Source organism: Hibiscus syriacus, unplaced genomic scaffold, assembly GCF_006381635.1.
Source record: "Hibiscus syriacus cultivar Baekdansim isolate YM2019G1 unplaced genomic scaffold, ASM638163v2 tig00111783_pilon, whole genome shotgun sequence".
NCBI lineage: Eukaryota > Viridiplantae > Streptophyta > Magnoliopsida > Malvales > Malvaceae > Hibiscus > Hibiscus syriacus.
Window position 1 is genome coordinate 5009038 of NW_024063178.1, and position 19536 is coordinate 5028573.

At 37.2% G+C, this 19536-nt stretch overlaps 1 protein-coding gene and 2 pseudogenes across 6 annotated transcripts; 1 reads left to right on the top strand and 2 right to left on the bottom strand.

Moving 5' to 3' along the window:
* Positions 1-3548: 3548 nt before the first annotated feature.
* LOC120170596 lies at positions 3549-5863 on the bottom strand. Of its 6 annotated transcripts, XM_039178536.1 has the most exons (4): positions 5691-5863; positions 5047-5139; positions 4037-4312; positions 3549-3904 (listed from the first exon to the last, which is right to left on the bottom strand). In XM_039178536.1, exons 1-4 carry the CDS (start codon positions 5691-5693, stop codon positions 3557-3559), a joined length of 720 nt encoding a protein of 239 aa, XP_039034467.1. In that variant the 5' UTR covers positions 5694-5863; the 3' UTR covers positions 3549-3556. The 6 variants fall into 6 exon arrangements, with proteins under 6 accessions (XP_039034467.1, XP_039034466.1, XP_039034465.1 ...); XM_039178535.1 differs by having other exon boundaries at positions 3549-3895; positions 5047-5863; XM_039178534.1 differs by having other exon boundaries at positions 5047-5863.
* A 1639-nt stretch (positions 5864-7502) lies between these two features.
* Positions 7503-12823, top strand: LOC120170650 (annotated as a pseudogene).
* A 645-nt stretch (positions 12824-13468) lies between these two features.
* LOC120170651 lies at positions 13469-17320 on the bottom strand (annotated as a pseudogene).
* Between the last annotated feature and the right edge of the window lie 2216 nt (positions 17321-19536).

A 19536-nucleotide genomic window follows, 5' to 3' on the forward strand; every position in this document is an offset into this window, starting at 1 on the left:
ATAGGTGTTTACAAGATTTAAGCTCACAAGAACAAAATATTTACAAGAGAGAGATAAAATAAGAATGAAAAATTCTTCTCTTGTGTTTGAATGCTTGGATAGATGTTCTCTATTTTCTTCAAGTGTTCTCAACTTATTTTTATAGCTTGAAATAAGTTTGAAGTCATATATAGCAATTTGGGATGTTTTGGAGCCATTGGGGATTAATTTTCTACAAAATAAAACTGCCCAGAACAAGTAGTATCGGTACTCATTCATTGAGTATCAGTACTCATTCATTGAGTATCAGTACTCATTCATTGAGTATCGATCCTACCTTTGTAATATTTGAATTTTATGACCATTTGACTTGATAGTATCGATACTATTGTTCACGATATCAATACTACTGTTTATGGTATCGATACTACTGTAGCAGTATCGGTACCATTTTTACATTTTGGAATTTTTGAGCATCGACATTGTTCATGGTATTGATACTACTGTTCACACGATATCGATACTATTCATACAGTATCAGTACTATCCATACAATAAGTTACTATTCATAAAAATTTTTGAGCTCAATTCCAAATTAAATAGACTTTAAATTATTTTTGAAATCTTTGAAAAACTTTGAATAAATTCAATTTAAGTCCAAAAATATTTTTCCTTAATTGTTATATCAAAATTTAGTTCTACAGAATAGTAACTGAGGCTTCAGTGCTCGTGCAACCTGAGTCAGGTAAAGTATATGTTGTTTACAGTGATGAATCCCATAACGGATTGGGATATGTACTGATGCAAGAGGGTAAAGTCGTGGCCTATGCCTCAAGATAGCTGAAGAATCATGCGAGAAATTACTTAACTCATGATTTGGATTTAGCAACCATAGTGTTTGCTTTGAAAATCTGGCACCATTATCTGTACATTGAGCTTTGCCATGGTTACACGGACCATAAAAGTCTAAAGTATTTGTTGACTTAGAAAGAGCTGAACTTAAGGCAGAGAAGATGGATTGAGCTCTTAAAAGATTATGAATTGGTTATTAACTATCATCCAGGAAAGACTAATGTGGTACCAGATGCGCTCAGTCGAAAGACTTTTGCAGCTTTAAGGGCTTAAGATGCACGTATGTATTTAAAAGAAAATTGTGCTTTGATTGTCAAATTAAAGTTAAGGCCAATGTTTTTGGATCGGGTTAAAGAGCTGCAAGTTAGAGATAAGAAATACGTAATGAGATTGGCGCAAGTCGAAAAATTAGAAGCCAAAGATTTTGAAATTAGGGATAATGGATATTTATACTACCGAGGAAGACTTTGCATTCCTGATGATGATGAATTGAGGAAAGATATTCTTGGTGAAGCACATTATAGCCCTTTGACGTTGCACCCGGGTGGAAATAAGATGTATCAATATTTGAACAGTCGTTACTGGTGGCCTGGCATGAAAAGAGCTGTCACAGAGTTTGTTGCCAAATGTTTAACATGTCAGCAAGTGAAAGCTGAACATCAGGTGCCATTCGGTTTATTGCAACCTATATCTATTCCTGAGTGGAAGTGGGAGCAAGTCACAATGGACTTTGTTTCGGGGCTACCGTTATCACCAAGTAAAAAGGACTCGATTTGGGTAATAGTAGATAGATTGACCAAGACGGCTCATTTTATTCCAATTCGAGTAGACTACTCAATGGATAAGTATGCGGAACTGTATATAAAAGAGATAGTTAGACTGCACGGAGTACCGATATCGATAGTGTCCGATCAAAACCCAAGGTTTACTTCAAGATTTTGGAAGTCTTTGCATGAGACATTGGGTACTCGATTGAACTTTAGTATAGCTTTTCATCCGTAGACAGATGGGCAGCCAGAGCGAGCTATTTAGATATTGGAGGATATGTTTAGGGTATATGTGATTGAATTTAAGGGATCATGGGAAATGTATTTACCTTTAACAGAATTTATGTATAACAATAATTATCAATCAAGTATTAAGATGGCCCAGTATGAAGTCTATATGGGAGAAAATGCAGAACACCATTAAATTGGTTTGAATTGAAAGATCGAGATTTGGTTGGCCCATATTTAAAGATATGGAGGATAAAATGAAGATTATCCAGAACAATCTAAAGATAGCCTCAGATCGACAGAAGTCCTATGCATATTTGAAATGAAAAGAAATAGAATACTAAGAGGGAGACAAAGTATTTTTAAAAGTATCGCCTTAAAATAATGTATTATGTTTTAGGTAAAAAGGAAAACTGAGTCCGAGGTTCATTGGACCGTATCAAATATTAAAAAGGGTTAGACTCGTAGCTTATCAGTTAGCTTTACCTCTGGACATGGACAAGATTCACAATGTTTTTCATGCATCGATGCTTAGAAGATACATAACAGACCCCTCGCATGTTATCACTCCTGAGGAAATTGTGATCCGACCATATTTGACTTATGAGGAAGAACCAGTAAGGATCTTGGCTAAGGTAACCAAGGAATAGCATAGAAAAAGGATTTTGTTGGTTAAAGTGTTTTGGCAGAATCATAAGGTTGAAGATGCTACACGGGAAAGGGAGGAGGATATGATAAAGCAGTTTCCACATCTCTTTGTTTCAAGTACTTCTTTAAATTCGAGAACGAATTTTATTAAGGGGAAGAGTTATAATGCCCCAATTATTGAATTAAGAACTTTATTGAAAAGATTTAGAAATGGAGGATTTAAGTGATTAAATGATAAAAGATAAGTAAATAATTAAAATAGTATTTTAAACTAGATTGTAACTATAGTTGAATAGAGAGGGCATTTTAGTCATTTAAAGGGAAAATAAATTAATAATTATTTTATTAAAGTATTTAATTAAAGAAAATGGGGGAAAATGAGGGGAAAAAGCTATATATCTATCTTCTTCTTCTTTCATGTGGTTATGCTCTTCTCCTTAGCTCCAAAGGTATGTTTCAATTAATCGGTTTTCCCTTTTGATTGTGGGTTGTTTTTACAACCTTAAGTGATATAGAAGCTTAAGGAATGATTAATTGAGATTAAAACCATGAAATGAAAAAATATTAAAGATTTTAGAAAATGAGTTTTGAAATGATATATTAATATATTAGTGTTTATTGAATTTTACTGGTAGATTTGACTTGCCAAAGAGGTATATGAGAGATTATAAGTATTAGATGAGATTAAGAACATATTAGAAAAAGTGGTTTGATTCTTAGAATTGAATATTCTTGAAAGATTTTAAATGTTCTAAGAGGTTAAATGAAGGAATGTTAGTATAAATAGTTAAGGAAGATTTTAATAGTATTGTATGGGGTAAATATAACGAAAATTGACCCCATTTGGGTGAAAATTGGGTTGAAAATTGGTGCGTGTCAGATACCCAAAAAGACGATGACGATTCGCACCTGTCATTATGTGGCACCAACTCGGATAAGACGCGAATGACCATTTACGCCTTTCATGACGTGAAACCAACTCGGATGAAACCCCACAAATGCGCGGATGACGATCTGCACCTTGTCAGAAAAGGTGTTAGATCAATAAAATTTGACAAAACGGTACCTAGGAAGTAATTATTTCATGTCAGGGTGATTTTTCGTAAAATCACCCGACACAATTGATTAATTTTATTTCTAGGAAAATCAATACTACAATCCTTTAGAGCTTTGACCAACACTTCATAAGAGGGGTGGCCAAGCCTTTTATGCCACAAATCCAAATAATCATTATGAATGGCAAAAAAATAACTCATATGTGAAAAAGTTCTATTAGCAGCTTTATTCCCAACAGAAGCATTATCTAAACCTTCAAGCCCGTATAAACCAGTAGACTCAAGGCCTCTAAGAACCACTTGTTCAATCTTGAGCTCCATTGCTTGACAGAATCGAGGATAAAACTCTAGTGAAACATAATTATCCTGTGTAAACTTGGAAACAGGCAACATATTTTTAGTAATTCCAGGTACATATAACAGATTATTTAACTTAAAATTATTGAAAGAAGCTAGAAGACTAGACTGACCAGAAAACCTAGCAGGAAGAAGATTAGCATTTCTTACTTGCACACTGCCAGAAGCGGGAGCAGTAGTGTCCACCTGGAGATTAGCCAAATCATTTGTGAGGTGATGGGTAGCCCCTGAGTCAGGGTACCAAGCATTATCATCCACAATTTCTGGCGTGGCAATGTGAGCTTGACTATTGGCCTGAGAAGACACAGAAGCAGTAGGAGTGAACTGAGGAATCATGTGAAAAATCCCAGATAGAGTAGCTGAAACACCGGACTGATAAGCCAAGGCTGGATAGGAACTGATCTGAGGAACCATTTGAGCAAAATTCTGAGGTATATTCAAAACAGGAGAAGGTGAGTAGTACACAGTGAAAAACAAATTAGTAGAGGGAGGAACAAAATAAGTACAAGCGTTAGCCTGAATAGTGGAGCTTTGCTTATCAGAACTAGCAGAGGTCCTTGATGACTCATTTTTAAAGTTTTTATCAAATCTAAAGTAATACCTCTCAACTAAATGACCAATCCTACCACAGAGCTGATATTGAGGCCTAGAAGATCTGCCTCTTCCTCTACCCCTGTTGTTGTCTCTATTATAAGGAAAAACCTCATTATTTTGAGTAACAATGTACACAACAGTAGAAACATTATTAGCCTGCTGATGAGAAACAGTATTAGCAGAAGCAATAATCTGACTGTTGAAATTTGATTGCCTAGCATCTGCATCCAGCAAAATTGTGCTTACAGTACTAACACTAGTAGGAACTGAGCCAGCAGTCAAAACAGTTATCACAGACTCAAATTCAGGAGGTAAGCCATTAAGAATTGCATTACATGCTCATGCTCAGAGATAACCTCCCCACAGTTGGCAAGGTTATCGCAAATAGACTTAATTCTAAGGAGAAATTCCCTCATGCTAAGATCATCCTTCTTTTGTGAGTGTAACAATCTTCTGAAATACATCAATCTAGATGTAGTCTTACCACTATATAATCTATGCAAGGTATGACATATCTCAGCAGCAGTGTTAAGACCTATAAGATGTGGTAGAACATTTTCACTTACAGTGGACAACAACCAGGAAGCCAAAGCTACATCTTGTTCCTCAAATGCTTCAACCGCAGGATTCACAGTCAGCTGATTATCAACAGTGATATACTGAGGTGGGAGAAACATTAGTATCTATAAACTTCTGAAGCATTGTGAGTTTTAATAGTCAAGAATACTTGCTGATGCCATAAGAGATAGTTATTATCATCAAGCACAACATTAATTCTTTTTGTAGAGAAAATTCTAGAGTGATTCGAACTAGCTGAATAACTATTACTGTCCTCAGGAGTATCACGATCAGAATCTATGAGAGTCAAGATGAGAAAAACAAAGAAGCAACAGCTAGCACAAACAAAGCACCAGGAAGAACTCAAACACAACGCAGCAACAAAGGAAGAAAGGCAACAAATCCAGAAACGCAGCAAGAGAGAAGACGAACAGAGACGATTTCAACAAAATACGAAACCCTAGAAAATAAGAAAGCACAACACAGAGATGATTTCAACAAATTGAAACAGCAAACCGTCCACAGGGGCAAAAAAAAAAGACAAATCTCACCAAAGAAGAACCAAATCAGAGAGAAAAGACCGAGATTAGGTCAAACCATCAATCAACAATATCGAACCATCTATTATGATAACTATCACCGCTCAGCTCACCATAGAGGCACCGGAAAAGTGGCTTTGATACCATGTTACGATTCAGAGATCGAGTAACGGAGTGAAAGAAACATAAAGGAAAGAGGAGAATTAGAGAAGTACAGAGAAGAGGGAAACGGTTAAGAAGAAAGTAAAATTGTATTTAAGAAATAAAAGACAATGAACAAAACATCTTGATTAAAATCAGCTTGAATAGGCGGAGACACACAAGGCCTATTTATACAATAAAGGCAAAGGCCCAAAGTCAACAAAGAAGACTTAAACAAACAAGACTGAATCATAACAGAAATCTTTAGACAGTTATACCTATAGAGACTATACTCTATCAGTGTCTTCTTCAACTTCAAGTCTGAATCTTTTTGTGTTCTGAGTATTAATTGACGCATTCATTAAAAATCAAAATCTCAGCAGCATCCTTGAGAATATAAACAAACTATATTTCAATTGAATTAAAGGAATAATTATAGCGAGGAAGCATAAGACCAAGTGGTCCAAAGCAGAGGAAGTTAAGAAAAACAGCTTGTTAATTATGAAATAAGATAACTTAATCTCTTTCATTATTTGATTTTGATTCCATCTCTAGTAAAAATAGATTAACTGGTTAGTCAAATTAGTATCAAGCAAGCCATCTCTGACGACCGACCCATTGTATTGGAGAACGAGGGTGGAAAACCTCACAGGTGCTTGGATTTTTATACGAAACATGGATGGCCAACTCTGGATTTGTTGGGCTTCCTGCAAAATAAAAATGAGTTAAGGTGGTTTAGTTATAGAGGCAGGTTACTGTTCTGAAAGAAATCATTACAACCCAAAGTTTCCCGATCGAACCAACATGTCAAAGAGAGACACTGCGGTTCCCAAGTCAGCCAGTTTCGTCAAACGTTATCGCAACTCCATGTAAGACTGTTCTGCAATTCCATGTGTACATGTTGATCCTAGTTGATTTAACTTGTTGCAGCCGAAGCAAACATGGATATGAAACGGAAAAAAAAAACATAGTTGTATGCAGCGATAACAAATACACTGCACTCAACTAGTTGATCCAAATCAAATCATCAAAACAGATGCCAACTAGTCTCCAATGATGACTACTACCCAATACCAATAATTCGTCATAAAAAGCGCAGAGCAGGTTACATTGGAACCAGAGAAAAAACTGGGCCTGCAATGCCTACCAAGACACTTCTCTCTTTGGTATATTGAGTATATCGAGAAACGGATAAGTTTTTCCAATGTTTCACAGAAATTTGCATGCACATAGCACCATTGCTTTATGTCAGCATGGTATAAAACCATGATACCGTAGCAAGTCTATAGGATTGGAAATGTGGAATCACAGTGACGCATATTTTAACGAGATTTTGCTAAGCAAAAGAAGGTACTGTCAAAAGAGCACAAAGCTGATCGGATTTCCTGTCCTACTGCAAATGACTGACGGGTTTCTGCTTCATATTCTGATATAGAATTAGTTTGATTGCATGGTACTATACAATGTTTATTATACGCATTACTAATATATGTTAAGTCGAGTGATGAGAAATTCAATGTCTTACACGGAAGATCTTTGATTATCCATGTTCGATCGAGACTCAATGTGACACTATCAAATACACCAAGAGATCTGCAGGAACATTTTTCTCTTCATATCAGACATTAATGCTGTGAGCATTTACCCAAAGCTGCTACTGCAATTGGCCATTGCTATAATTAACTGTTGAATACTCAAATGCTGATTAGTGAAGAAACCTCAAAAAAGGCCATTTTTGAGGAAAAACCCAAAGAGAGCGACTCCTTGATTGCCTCGAACTGTCAAGCTCCGGATCACAGCTTGCTCTCATTGCACCATTTCGAAAGTTTCCGGGACCAAACAGGACTTTATATTTCCTCAAAATTTCTGTATCTGCAACTTTCCCTTTCCCTCTTTTACTCTACTAATCCCAAAAACCCTCAACTCCCCCAACTCGTATAACCCTTTCAAAAAAAAAATAACAGCTTTCCCCCTTTTACACTCTAGACCCAAATCCGTTTCCCTGATTTTTTTCCCTCGAGAATCCCATTATTTTCCGGGAAAAGATTTTATTTTTTCCGGAAAATCAGAAAAAGTGAGGGAATGGAGGAAGAAGGTGGTATACCGGACCATCTCCGGTGCGATCGAACCGACGGGAGACAATGGCGGTGCAAGCGACGAGTAATGGAAGGGAAAAAGCTGTGCGAGCTTCACCATATCCAGGGCCGTCACCGACAGAATAAACAGAAAGTGTCCGAATCCATGAAAATGCAAAGAAAAAAGAGGAAAAAGAAGGCCTTTGAGAAGAACAAGCTGGAAATTAGGGCAAAGTTGCTAAAATTAGCGAGGCCGATGAAGCGGAAGCTAGTGATCGGAGGGGAACCCGAGGCATCTGAGGCGTTAGACGAAGCTGTTCGTAAGATGAAGCTGAAAAGAGGGGATTTGCCATTGGAGCTCATAAGAATGGTTTTGAAAAGAGAAGCTGAGAAAAATAAGAAGAAACGGAAAGAAAGTGAGCGTCGTGATTCTGATGATGATGATGATGAAGAAAGAGGTGACTTGATGAGAGGATTGCCTAATGGGTTGATGGCTATTTCTTCTACAAGTCCACATTTCGATAATGCAGGTTCATGTTCCGGTTCCGGTTCTGCTTTGGGTTCTGTTTCAGGTTCTTGTATTAATGCTAAAGTAGGAGAAACTGAAACTAATACTGTTGCAATTACCAGAAGGCGGTTTAGGTCAAAGAACATTGAACCGTTACTTGTTGGTACATTGCAGGTATATTTGGTTTTGGTTTGCCTTTTATTTTCAATTGATCTCTCCTGGTTCTGTTTTGAATTTGGGGTATTTCCCCCCTTAATGAAGGTTCTGCCATGTCACAAGAATGGGGCAAATTTGAGGAGAGGGAGAAGAAAAAGTTGCCATTGGTGTAGAAAGGGTGGTGCTTCTAATTTGATCAAGTGTTCCAGTTGTAAAGAGCAGTTCTTTTGTTCGGATTGCATTAAAGAACAGTGAGTCATCTTTTACTTTTTTTCAATTCTGTTTGAATTGTGATTGTAAAGTAGATATACCGTGTGTGTTTGTTTATTGACAAAGAACATAGATCCTATGCTAATGGGTATGAGTAGTTTGTCAACATGCAATAAGTTTAAGGCATAAGTACCTGTTTTGTCCTCTCTAGAAGAAGTTCGCCTAGTTTCTCATATGGACCTTCATGAACTAGTGTTTTTGGAGAATACTTTCCCATTCTGGTTTTTTGTATTTAGTCTTTGTCTCATCTGTTTAGTTTTGAATATAGTGTAATGTCAGATTTGAACCATTTGGTTGAAGTTAAATCATAGATGTTGATCAAGTCTTACTCTGTTAAATTGCGTAAAGGTATTTTTCTAAGCGGGTTGAAGTTCAGATAGCTTGTCCGGTGTGTCGTGGAACTTGTCGCTGCAAAGCCTGCTCGGTGAATCAACATAGAGAGACAGAATGTAAGGTCTGATATCATCTGAAACACTTCATGTTTCAACCTGGTGCTTGCATTTTGCCACACTAATATTTGATGTTTTACCTAGCTGCAAAAAAAAATGTTTCACTGTTTCAGGAATTTCTAAGGGACAAAAACAAAGTGGACAAGGTGTTAGATTTTCATTATTTGATCTGCATGCTTCTTCCTGTTTTTAAGAGAATAAACCAAGGCCAGAGTGTTGAGATCAATGTGGAGGCAAAAATACAAGGTAGTTGCAATGATGCTTGAATTTTTCTTATTAAAGCACTTTATACTCCTCAGAGGAAGAGGTTTTGCTGTCTTCTTGTGTGTCATAGGCAAAAAACTCAGTGATATACAAGTCCAACCTGCTGAATTCGGTGGCAATAAGGAATATTGTTGGTATGCTCTTTGTTGCTTAAAATGTATTCAATAAAATATATGTAATTTGTTTTGGTTGCCCTTTGGTGACGATATTACTTCTGGAGCAGCAGTAACTGCAAGACTTTCATTCTGGATTTCCATAGAAGCTGCCCAAAGTGTTCGTATAGTCTTTGCTTAAGTTGTTGTCGGGATATCTTTCAAGGGAATTTATTTGGAAGTATCAAAGAACTCAACTGCAAATGCCCAAAGAGAAGGAAAACTTGTTTGTCTGGCATTTTCCTTTCGGATAGGAAATCCGTAAGAATAACTAGGCAGACTTCAGGGGGTAGGAATATTGATTCTTCTGTATCATTGCCTAGTCGGAAAGCTCCTGATGGCAGTGTTCTTATATCATGTCCACCCAAAGAGTTTGGTGGTTGTGGTGATGGGCTTCTTGATCTGAGATGTATTTTGCCGCTATGTTGGTTCAAAGAACTGGAAGTAAGCGCTGAAGAAATTAGTAAGCAGCTATGAATTGCCTGAATCATTTGATACTTTTTCATGTTGCTCCCTATGCCCTTCAACGGATTATGAAGCCAAAGGCATGAAGCAATTGCAAGAGGCTTCCAGGAGAGAGAATTCAAATGATAACTTCCTATTTTACCCCACTAACTTGAACATTCATGGTGATAACCTGGAACACTTCCAGAAACATTGGGGTAAAGGCCATCCTGTAATAGTTCGGAATGTTCTTTGGACTACTGCTTTAAGTTGGGATCCAATATTCTTGTTTTGCTCGTATCTTAAGAATAGTCTGGCCAGAGTGGAGAATGAAGAATCAAGTAAAGATACAGGTTGCTTGGACTGGTTCGAGGTTAGCTTTCTAAATTACATGGTTATATAAAATTGCAATTTTTGGAGGTGATAAAAAATGTGTTGCCTTATGTATGGTGGCAGGTTGAAATTGGTATTAAGCAGTTATTTTTGGGATCATTAAGGGGGCTTTCACAATCTAGCATGTGTGTTGAGAAGCTAAAACTGAAGGGCAGGCTTTCTTCTCATATGTTTCAAGAACAATTCCCAGATCATTATACTGAACTCATTCAATCTTTACCACTTCCTGAATACATGGATCCTGGAAGTGGTGTTTTGAACATTGCTGCTAGGTTGCCACAAGAAATCGCAAAGCCTGACCTTGGCCCATGTGTCTCTATCTCATATTGCAGTGGTGAGGAACTTGTACAGGCCAATTCTATGAAAAAATTATGTTGCAGTTTATGTGATATGGTATGCCTGTCTTTATCCTTCACTTTTTTCTTTTGGGTCAATTTATCTCATTGAAAACTTGGCATGATGAACATTTATTCAAGTTCCGTCGACTCGTATGTAAACCTGAAGATGTTATATAATATTGTTGTGAAACCCCTTTAATTCGTACATTCATTATCCTTATTATGAACATCATGGAAATGTTGAGTGATCTTTGCCATTTATTTTTCTTTTCTCCCTCTTTCGATCACAGGTAAATGTTTTAGCAGATGCTACGGATGCTCCTGTTTCCATGAAGCAACTTAATAAAATAAGAAAGTTATTGAAAAAGAAAAACTTTCAAGACCAAAAGGAGAAGGAGCTTGCTAAGACAGATCTGGATCAAAATATGGCTAATGAAGTGAAGGAAAAATCTCCATCACATGGTGAAAACATGGAAGGAGTAGGACTGAATGGTACAGTTTGTAAAGAAATGTGTTCTCATAATACGGTACCAAAAGTTTCTGGATCACCTTTTGCTGTGCATGAAGCACATGATAAGGAAGATGGCTCTGATTCTGATTCGGACTGTAATCCAAATTCTGAAGCTGCACTACCATGCAACAACATTCACAGCTCAAAAGCATTAGAGGATCATGCAATCTTTGGGAAAAGAACATATTTGGCCAAGTCTTGTGGTGCAGAATGGGATGTCTTCCGCAGGCAGGATGTTCCGAAGCTTATGGAGTACCTTAAAAAGCACTCAAATGAGTTATGTCACACATGTGGTGTTCGCAAAGATGTAAGACCAGTCACGAGACTTGAAAATGTGCTAGCAGAATGGACATAACGCTGATTGTTTAACACTCCTACTACAGGTGGTTCATCCAATCCTCGATCAGAATTTCTTTCTTGACACAAGTCACAAAAGAAGGCTGAAGGAGGAGTATGGTTAGTTTACTTGGTTTTATTATCTCTCGTAATAGTTAAGGATAAGCATTCTGAAATTTCTTTCCACCTGATACCTGCTTCTAGAAATAGAACCCTGGACTTTTGAACAACATGTTGGAGAAGCCATTATAATTCCAGCTGGTTGTCCATACCAGATTAGGAATATTAAGGTATTGTATATTACTGCTACTTTAGTCATGAATAATCGTTACAGAACTTACTGAATGATGTTACGTGCAAATTTTCATATGCTTCTTCACTTGGGAATTTTACTCTCCAATTCATAAGGCTATGATGGTGATTTTCTTTACCCTTATAATCTGTAGTCTTGCGTTAAGTTTTGGACTTCATTTCACCGGAAAATGTGACCGAGTGCATCCAGTTGATCAATGAACTCCGTCCACTTCCAGAAGACCACAAAGCCAAAGCAAAGAAGTTCGAGGTAAATTTTAAAATACAACTCCAGTTAACAGTGTTCATTTTCTGTATTGAATTGAAAAAAATTCTATTTTTGCTGTAATCAGGTTGAGAAGATGGCCCTATATAGAATAGGTGCAGCAATAAAAGAAATCCACGAGCTTACATGTGCAGAGTAGGTTGCTTTTGGAATTTTTCAGTGTTATTTCTGCAGAAGCATGATGATATTTCATCAAATCTCTCTGAAAATTACAGCTCATAAACATAATGTTTGATTCTTGAGGTTAGGTCCAGTGGTGAGCTCAGTGAGTAATTGAAGATTTAAGAACGAATGACATGTTTATGCAAAGGGATTCTCGGTTTATGGCTATTGCTGCTAGCAACTTTTTCTCTATGGGCTTTCCATTGTTGAAGCATTGCTACCGGCAAATAGCATGTGGCATGCAGAGATTTTGATGCAATTGTCTATTCTACCTTTGACCCCCTATTGTCCATGGAAGTTGAAACTATATTAAACCAGGCCAGTTTACTGCAATTGACTTTGTAAATATGTAATATTAATCCACCATGTAACTATACCAAATTTAGTATGGAAAATCATTCATACTATTTACCTTTGTTATTGAATATAATCACAGCTGATTTCTCCATTGAAGCATACTGATTTGTCAACATCTGATATTCCCTTTTGGCAACCATTTCTTTTCCATGAAGGTGATGTAAATATCAGTGAAAAGCCATGCAATTCATTTTAAACATTTTTTTATTAAGCTAAGGTGATTATAAAGTAGTATATGTTTTAAATATTTTCAATCGTTTGACAAAAAATACTTGAATCACCTTATTACAGCCGTTAATACTCGAATCCATTACTTCTACAAACAATAACAATTCCTTTAACTACTAAAGTGAGTTGTTTCATGCACTGTAAACAATTAAGTGATCAGCCATGAGACCCTTTTGGTCATTTTCTTACATTATATCTACAAAATGAGTTACATTACAGCAGAGAACAAAAGATTCCAGTGTAATCTATCAAGCAGGTAGGTACATAGATTATTTGTCCTTCCATTTTTATGCAAGGAATTTAAAGAATAGTTTGACACTTTATTTCTCTCGTGTTGCCCTTCTCTTTCACTGTCTTCACCTGTGTCACCGATGAGACTAAGGGCTGAAGATTGCAATGAACAGATAAAGTAACAAATAATTACATAAGGTTGAAATTTCACATTATCTCAAAACTTCAAGATGAATAGCACTTATGATGCTTTTCATGGTCGGTATATTCCAAGGGTCTTGGCTCTGTCAAAATTGCTTTTCTAGAAACAGAAATACATGACCCTTAAGAGTCGGCTAACCGTACTTCAGATAATGTTTTATAGGGCCATCAGCCCATCGATAGTGTAGGAAAGAGATTTTGCCCAATCGGCTTTGAGTAGCAATGTTTGTAGTGTATGCATTACGTTATACCCTGGATCAAGTTTCCTCTGCCAACCCTACAAATTTAAACAAATACCAAAAATGTGGCATTGAATTAAATCAGTAATCTAAAATGGCAATAATGACCATATATGGACTAGATCTATCTTCATGAAATGAAGGCATTTTTGAAAGTTACCTAGGACCGTTACTAAACAATCCTCAGATGGGAATACATCCAGTCTTGGTTTCTAGACTCAAGTCGTCCGACAGACTTAATCGGATGACTACAAAGCATCCATTTAGTTTTTTGTTTCCTTTGGAAAACAGAAAGAACAACACATAGAACATGAGTTGACACAAAGACGAGAGGAGTTACTTCTAGCAGGTAAACTAGCAAAAGCGGAACAAAGTTACTTAAGATATTTCATATGGTTGGACAAAGGTTCAAATGAAATCTGGATTGACATAAAGAAGAAGGAACCTCGAGAACCAAAGTTGTGACCATCACAGTGCATACATTGCCATCAATATTGACTCTATGATGCCTTAATTTCTCGAGCAGTTCTTGCATGCATACAGCCGGATGGCCTAGATCACCCTCTGGGCTAGAGTACCCCAGAATGTGAATGCTGCTTCTACTTCCTGTTGAAACAAGGTATTAGAAAACCAAACGAAAGCATTGGGTAGACTAAATGGGAAAATGCGTAGAAGAAGATAACAAAGAAAACATTTTCCTAACCCCTAACTGTCCTAAAAGCCTTTGGTTTAATCTATATACATCACCTCAATAAAAGCCTTTGGATTCGGGCAGTCTTGTCACCGAGATAGTCTGTGTGCACTCTGCAGCAGTGCGGCCATCTCTACAGGCAACAGCCTTAAAGAATTCCAATAAATTTACACGGTCACCCTTTGAAAGCTCAGCAGTCATGCCTACAATAAGAAAGATGACATAAGGCTTTGTTTTAAAGAGCCGTTTCCGAAAAGCCTTGCTCTGAGACACAAGGACAAGTATATTTCCTGGATGCATGTAAGCATGAATAAAGTTGTCCACCTGAAAGAAGAGAATTATAATTTCTTGAAATCCAGAATTATCATACTTTAATTCTCAAGCAGACATCATAATCGGAACAAGGATCAAACAACATCAAGTGGATAAAATATAAGAACGTTTACCAGAAGCATCTTTAAAAGTGCATGAGTTCTGATATGAGCAAGTGCAGTCTTAATCCGATTATGTCCTTCAAGGCCATCAACATAGTGAGCATCTCTTTCCCCTTGCTCATAAGTTTCCACTAAAACAGCATGATGCACAAGTGGATAAACAGGCTTAGGAAAAGAAACAACCCTCCAGCTTCGGAAATTATATATAAAACGGTTCAAATGGGCAGCTTCCCTTGCAAGATCAACTTGAGACATCATGAAAACAGCAAACTGCTGGACACTGTCATCCAATCTCAACCACTTTAGTGTAGGAATGAACTTTGATAATTTTGCCACAGAGTTGATAATCACAAAATCTCTCCTAATTGATTCACCAACACCAGGATGTCTAACCTTTACTGCAACTACCATGGGTTTGACCCGCTGACCAGGATAGTGGAATCTCAAAGAAGCCCGGTGCACCTGAGCTATACTTCCAGATGCCACAGGTTCCTCTTCAAAAGCCTCAAAATTTTCAGAAACTTGTGGCCAAATGCCTTTTCAATAGTTCCCTTTGTGTTGGCAAAGCTACGCTCAGTGGCTTTGCTGTGGAGCTCCGAAAGCTTGATGCATAGATCTCTAGGAAAGAGATCAGGTCTTGTTGCTGCCTGTGTTTTAAAAGGTGTGAGGCGCTCCAAGGCGATTACCTACCCGAGAGCCTCAATTTTTTGAGGCGCTTTGAGGCGAGAGATTCACGTACGCGAGGCGCTTAATTTTACAAAACATTTGTAAATATTTTATAACCATACCTCAAACACAAAACAACTTAATAAGCAAAAATATTTTATAACCATACCTCAAACACAAAACAACTTAATAAGCAAAAACACCAAGTAGCATAGCAAAAACACCAAGTACATACACTACAGTGATACAAATTTTAAAATTAAGACTTACCTTAATGGAGAAAATCGAGAAAGGAGATAGGAAAAACTGAGAAAGGAGTCTGCTTTCAACTTCAACGTAGAACAATCACTGAATTAAGCATGAATGGAGGAGGGAGAGAAAATTTTAGGAGGGAAAAGAAGCTCCAGGGTATGCATCGGAGAAACTAGAGAGCTTGGATCATGATTTATAGACATACAGTAATTAAAAAATTGGACGTTAGAAGGTCAAGAGACAGTTCAAAGTTCCAGGAATACATTAATGAAGTAATTGGAATTTAAAAGGTCTGACTGTTGGAAGAAATTCGAGCCCAGACCCAAAATTTAAAAATGGGTCATTGCGTGAATCGCTAAAAGCATCGCCTCGTCGCCTCTCGCCGCCACCGACAACTGAATCGCCGCCTCATGTACTCGCCGCCGCCTTGGTGGTCGGAGGCTTTTTTCTAAACGCCTCGCCTCGCCTAGCGCCTCAAAGCGCCTCAGGCGCGCTTTTTAAAACACAGGTTGCTGCCATTGGCCCCATTTAATGAAAGCTGGACCTGCCTTTCCAAGTGTGCAATGCACAACCTCAAGCCACAATTTCCTGAATTGAGGACCAAAAGCGTCGGGAAAAGGTGCCATTATTACGGTAGGAGAGAACAGAACAGCAAGAAACAGAGCCCTCCCCAGCAAAATGACACCTTCTGCTGCTAAAAGTAGTATATCATAAACAAAAGCATGCCCATCTCGTGCATGCATAGACAAAGAATTCTGTGATGGGTAGTAATCTGTCTCTATTACAGTCCTCTGCGCCAATGCTTCCTGTTCACATGTCAATCCAAAATACCAGGTACTATCAGGTGTGAGCGGGATAAAGCTAAGCTGACAGCTTGAGCAGCCCTGCCTATGTGTTGAAAAGTTCGACCACTTGCAGACATTTCTGTGCGAGCCTCTTCCAAGCAAATTGTGTATGATGAGTTACTACACTACTTACAGAAAGGAAGGAATGGAAGCACAGTCTATATTTCGGCAAAGGCAATACAACAGTAACCACCGTTGCATACTTTCTAAATTCTGATTGGTTCGACCTCTGGTTCAAAATAGCAGATTCTGTAGCTTTCCTAATATTTGCAAATGTCAAAAGTCTGCATTCCAACAATTCAATCATCAATTACTATGCAAATTCACAAAACTTTAGAACCAGTTCTGATCTTGCACAAAAAGGTAAAGTATTAAGAACCTAATTCTCAACTTCACTCAACATGACAGCAAGAAGGTTACTTTCTTACTTCATTCCATTCAACTCAACATCTCAATTCACTTGAAAAAGTTTAAACCTATAATGTAACAATTCATTAAAACACAATCTCCAAGAGAAGCAAGTACCCCAATAAAATTAAACCTAGAAACAAAAAAGAAACTTTAACTAAAGGAAAAAAGAGAGGAACCTGGACTTGGCGATACCGAGAGAGGGAGTGCAAAAGAGGGGAGACGTGTGCAGGCACTTGAAACAAGAAGCAGATGAAGACGACGTTTTCGAATGCATTTTCTCATGGATGATTCTCTGCTGATTAACTTCAAAATTCCGATGTGTTTTTTTAGCTCAACTTCATTCTCTTCGTACTCGTAACCTAGTAGCCAGCGGCGCGGGAGAAAGAAGAAGAAGAAAGAACAGCTAAGAGATAACCGCCAGGCGAAATTGGCCAATTAGGGCAACCGGGTAATTAAATTAGCCCAATCCAAAAAAAAAAAAAAATTGTAATTTTTTAAAAGAAACATAAAAAATAATAATATTTTATTTTGGAATTTGAGCAATGCTAGTAGTATCGATACTACCTTGTGAGTATCGATACTTCCACTACCTTTGGTATCGGTACCCCTTTGGTACCAGAATCATTTTTTCATTTTGGAATTTGAGCAATGTTGGTAGTATCGATACTACCTTGTGAGTATCGATACTTCCATTACCTTTGGTATCAATATTTCTTTGGGTTATTGGTACCATTTTTGCATTATGGAATTTGAACAATTCTGGTAGTATCGATACGAAGTTGTGAGAATCGATACTTCCATTACCTTTGGTATCGATATTCCTTTGGGTATCGGTACCATTTTTGCATTTGGAATTTGAGTAATTATGGTAGTATCGATACTACCTTTTGAGTATCGATACTACCTTGTGAGTATCGATACCATATGAACAATCTCGGTACTACGTGTATAAAAACATATTTTGTGCTCAATTCCAAGTAAAATGAACTTTGAATTAATTTTGAAAACTTTGAAAACCTTAAACAAATTCAATTCAAGTCCAAAAACATTATGCCTTAATTGTTATATCAAAATAAAGTTCAATATTTTGTAACGCTTATTTTAGCGTCCAGTACGATATTTTGGAAGATGTGGACAATGTTTTATGTTATGATATTCACCTCTGCAGTGGCCACAAAGTTTTGGTTGACCTGGCTCTCTTTGAAGATCATCCATATCGGTATGAATTAGGCTAGATTCAGGTCGATCCCGTAACTTCCTACGCAATCGAGGATTTGGCAACCATTCCTCAGAAATTGTGCATGTAGGCCAGTATGTTTCATTTGGGAGGTACTTGAAGTCACAACTGTAAATGTTGCGCATGGTGTGCAGGCTATAACAGTCATAAGCATATAAATATGTGTCAATATTGATGTGCATACATGCAATAAGCGCGAGCGCATGGGAACCTAAAAGCTTGAAATCAACCACAATCACACCATCTTCTATTCAGATTACCAGTGTATGTTGTAGAATTATCTCCCTCATGTGGTCGAACTAGAGCTTGGACAACGAAATCAGAATCAAGTCTGGCAAAATTGTGGATAAACATTGATGTCGCATGTTGTTGAAAACATTTTTGTGTTTCGATATCACAAATTAAGTTTAAATGAATTTTAAGATTTTACAAATGATTTTCTAAGTATATTCGATTTAATTAATCGAATATAAAAATATTACTCCAAGTCTCTCAAGATCAATCTCAAACCTTACTAAATGTGTAAAATTGTGTTTTATACTTAATATATTTTTGAAACAATTTTCACAAAGTATTTTGAACCAAAATCAAGCCTAAAATCAATTTTTCAAAGTGATGCACCAATCCATGCATTGATGCACCATGAATCAAATTGAACATCGAATGCATTTCATGCATCGATGCACATACCATGCATCGATGCACTGAGAATTTTATGAAAACATCGAATGCATTTGATGCATCGATGCACCAGCCTTGCATCGATGCACTATGGCTATTTTGAAACATCGAATGCACTTGATGAATCGTTGCACTCTTAGTGCACCGATGCACTAAGGGTCCAACGGTCAAAATATTTGAATTTTACACTGATGCACCGATGCACCATGGGTATGCATCGATGCACTGACGCTCCCAACTGTTTTAATTAATTGTTTTCATACTTAAACGGCTCTATTGACTCCACTAAGCATCCCCAACGTTCAGAATCATTTGAAGGTGTATTTAAACAAGCTTAGAAGCCATTGATCAATAACAAGAAACAACAATCAACTAGAATCAAGAGAGAATCAAAGAGAAAGCATCAAACCTCAAGTTTGAGCATTTCAAGCCTATTTTTCATTTAGTATTCATTTTGCTTTCAAGAACACTACTTGTACTCAATTGTATTAATTTTTGAGTGTTCTTTTCTTTGTTGTAGAATTGTGCAAACAATCTACCTTGTGAGGATTTCCTTGTAAGTTTACAAATTTGTAATCTTCTCTTTGAGAAAGAGTGTTCTCAAGAATTGGGGTATATTCTTAAGGGAGTTGTAAGGTTATCTCTTTGGCCTCAAAAGAAAGAACAAATGAGTGAATTTGTTGGAAAATCCTTAGTGTGGATAGCTAAGG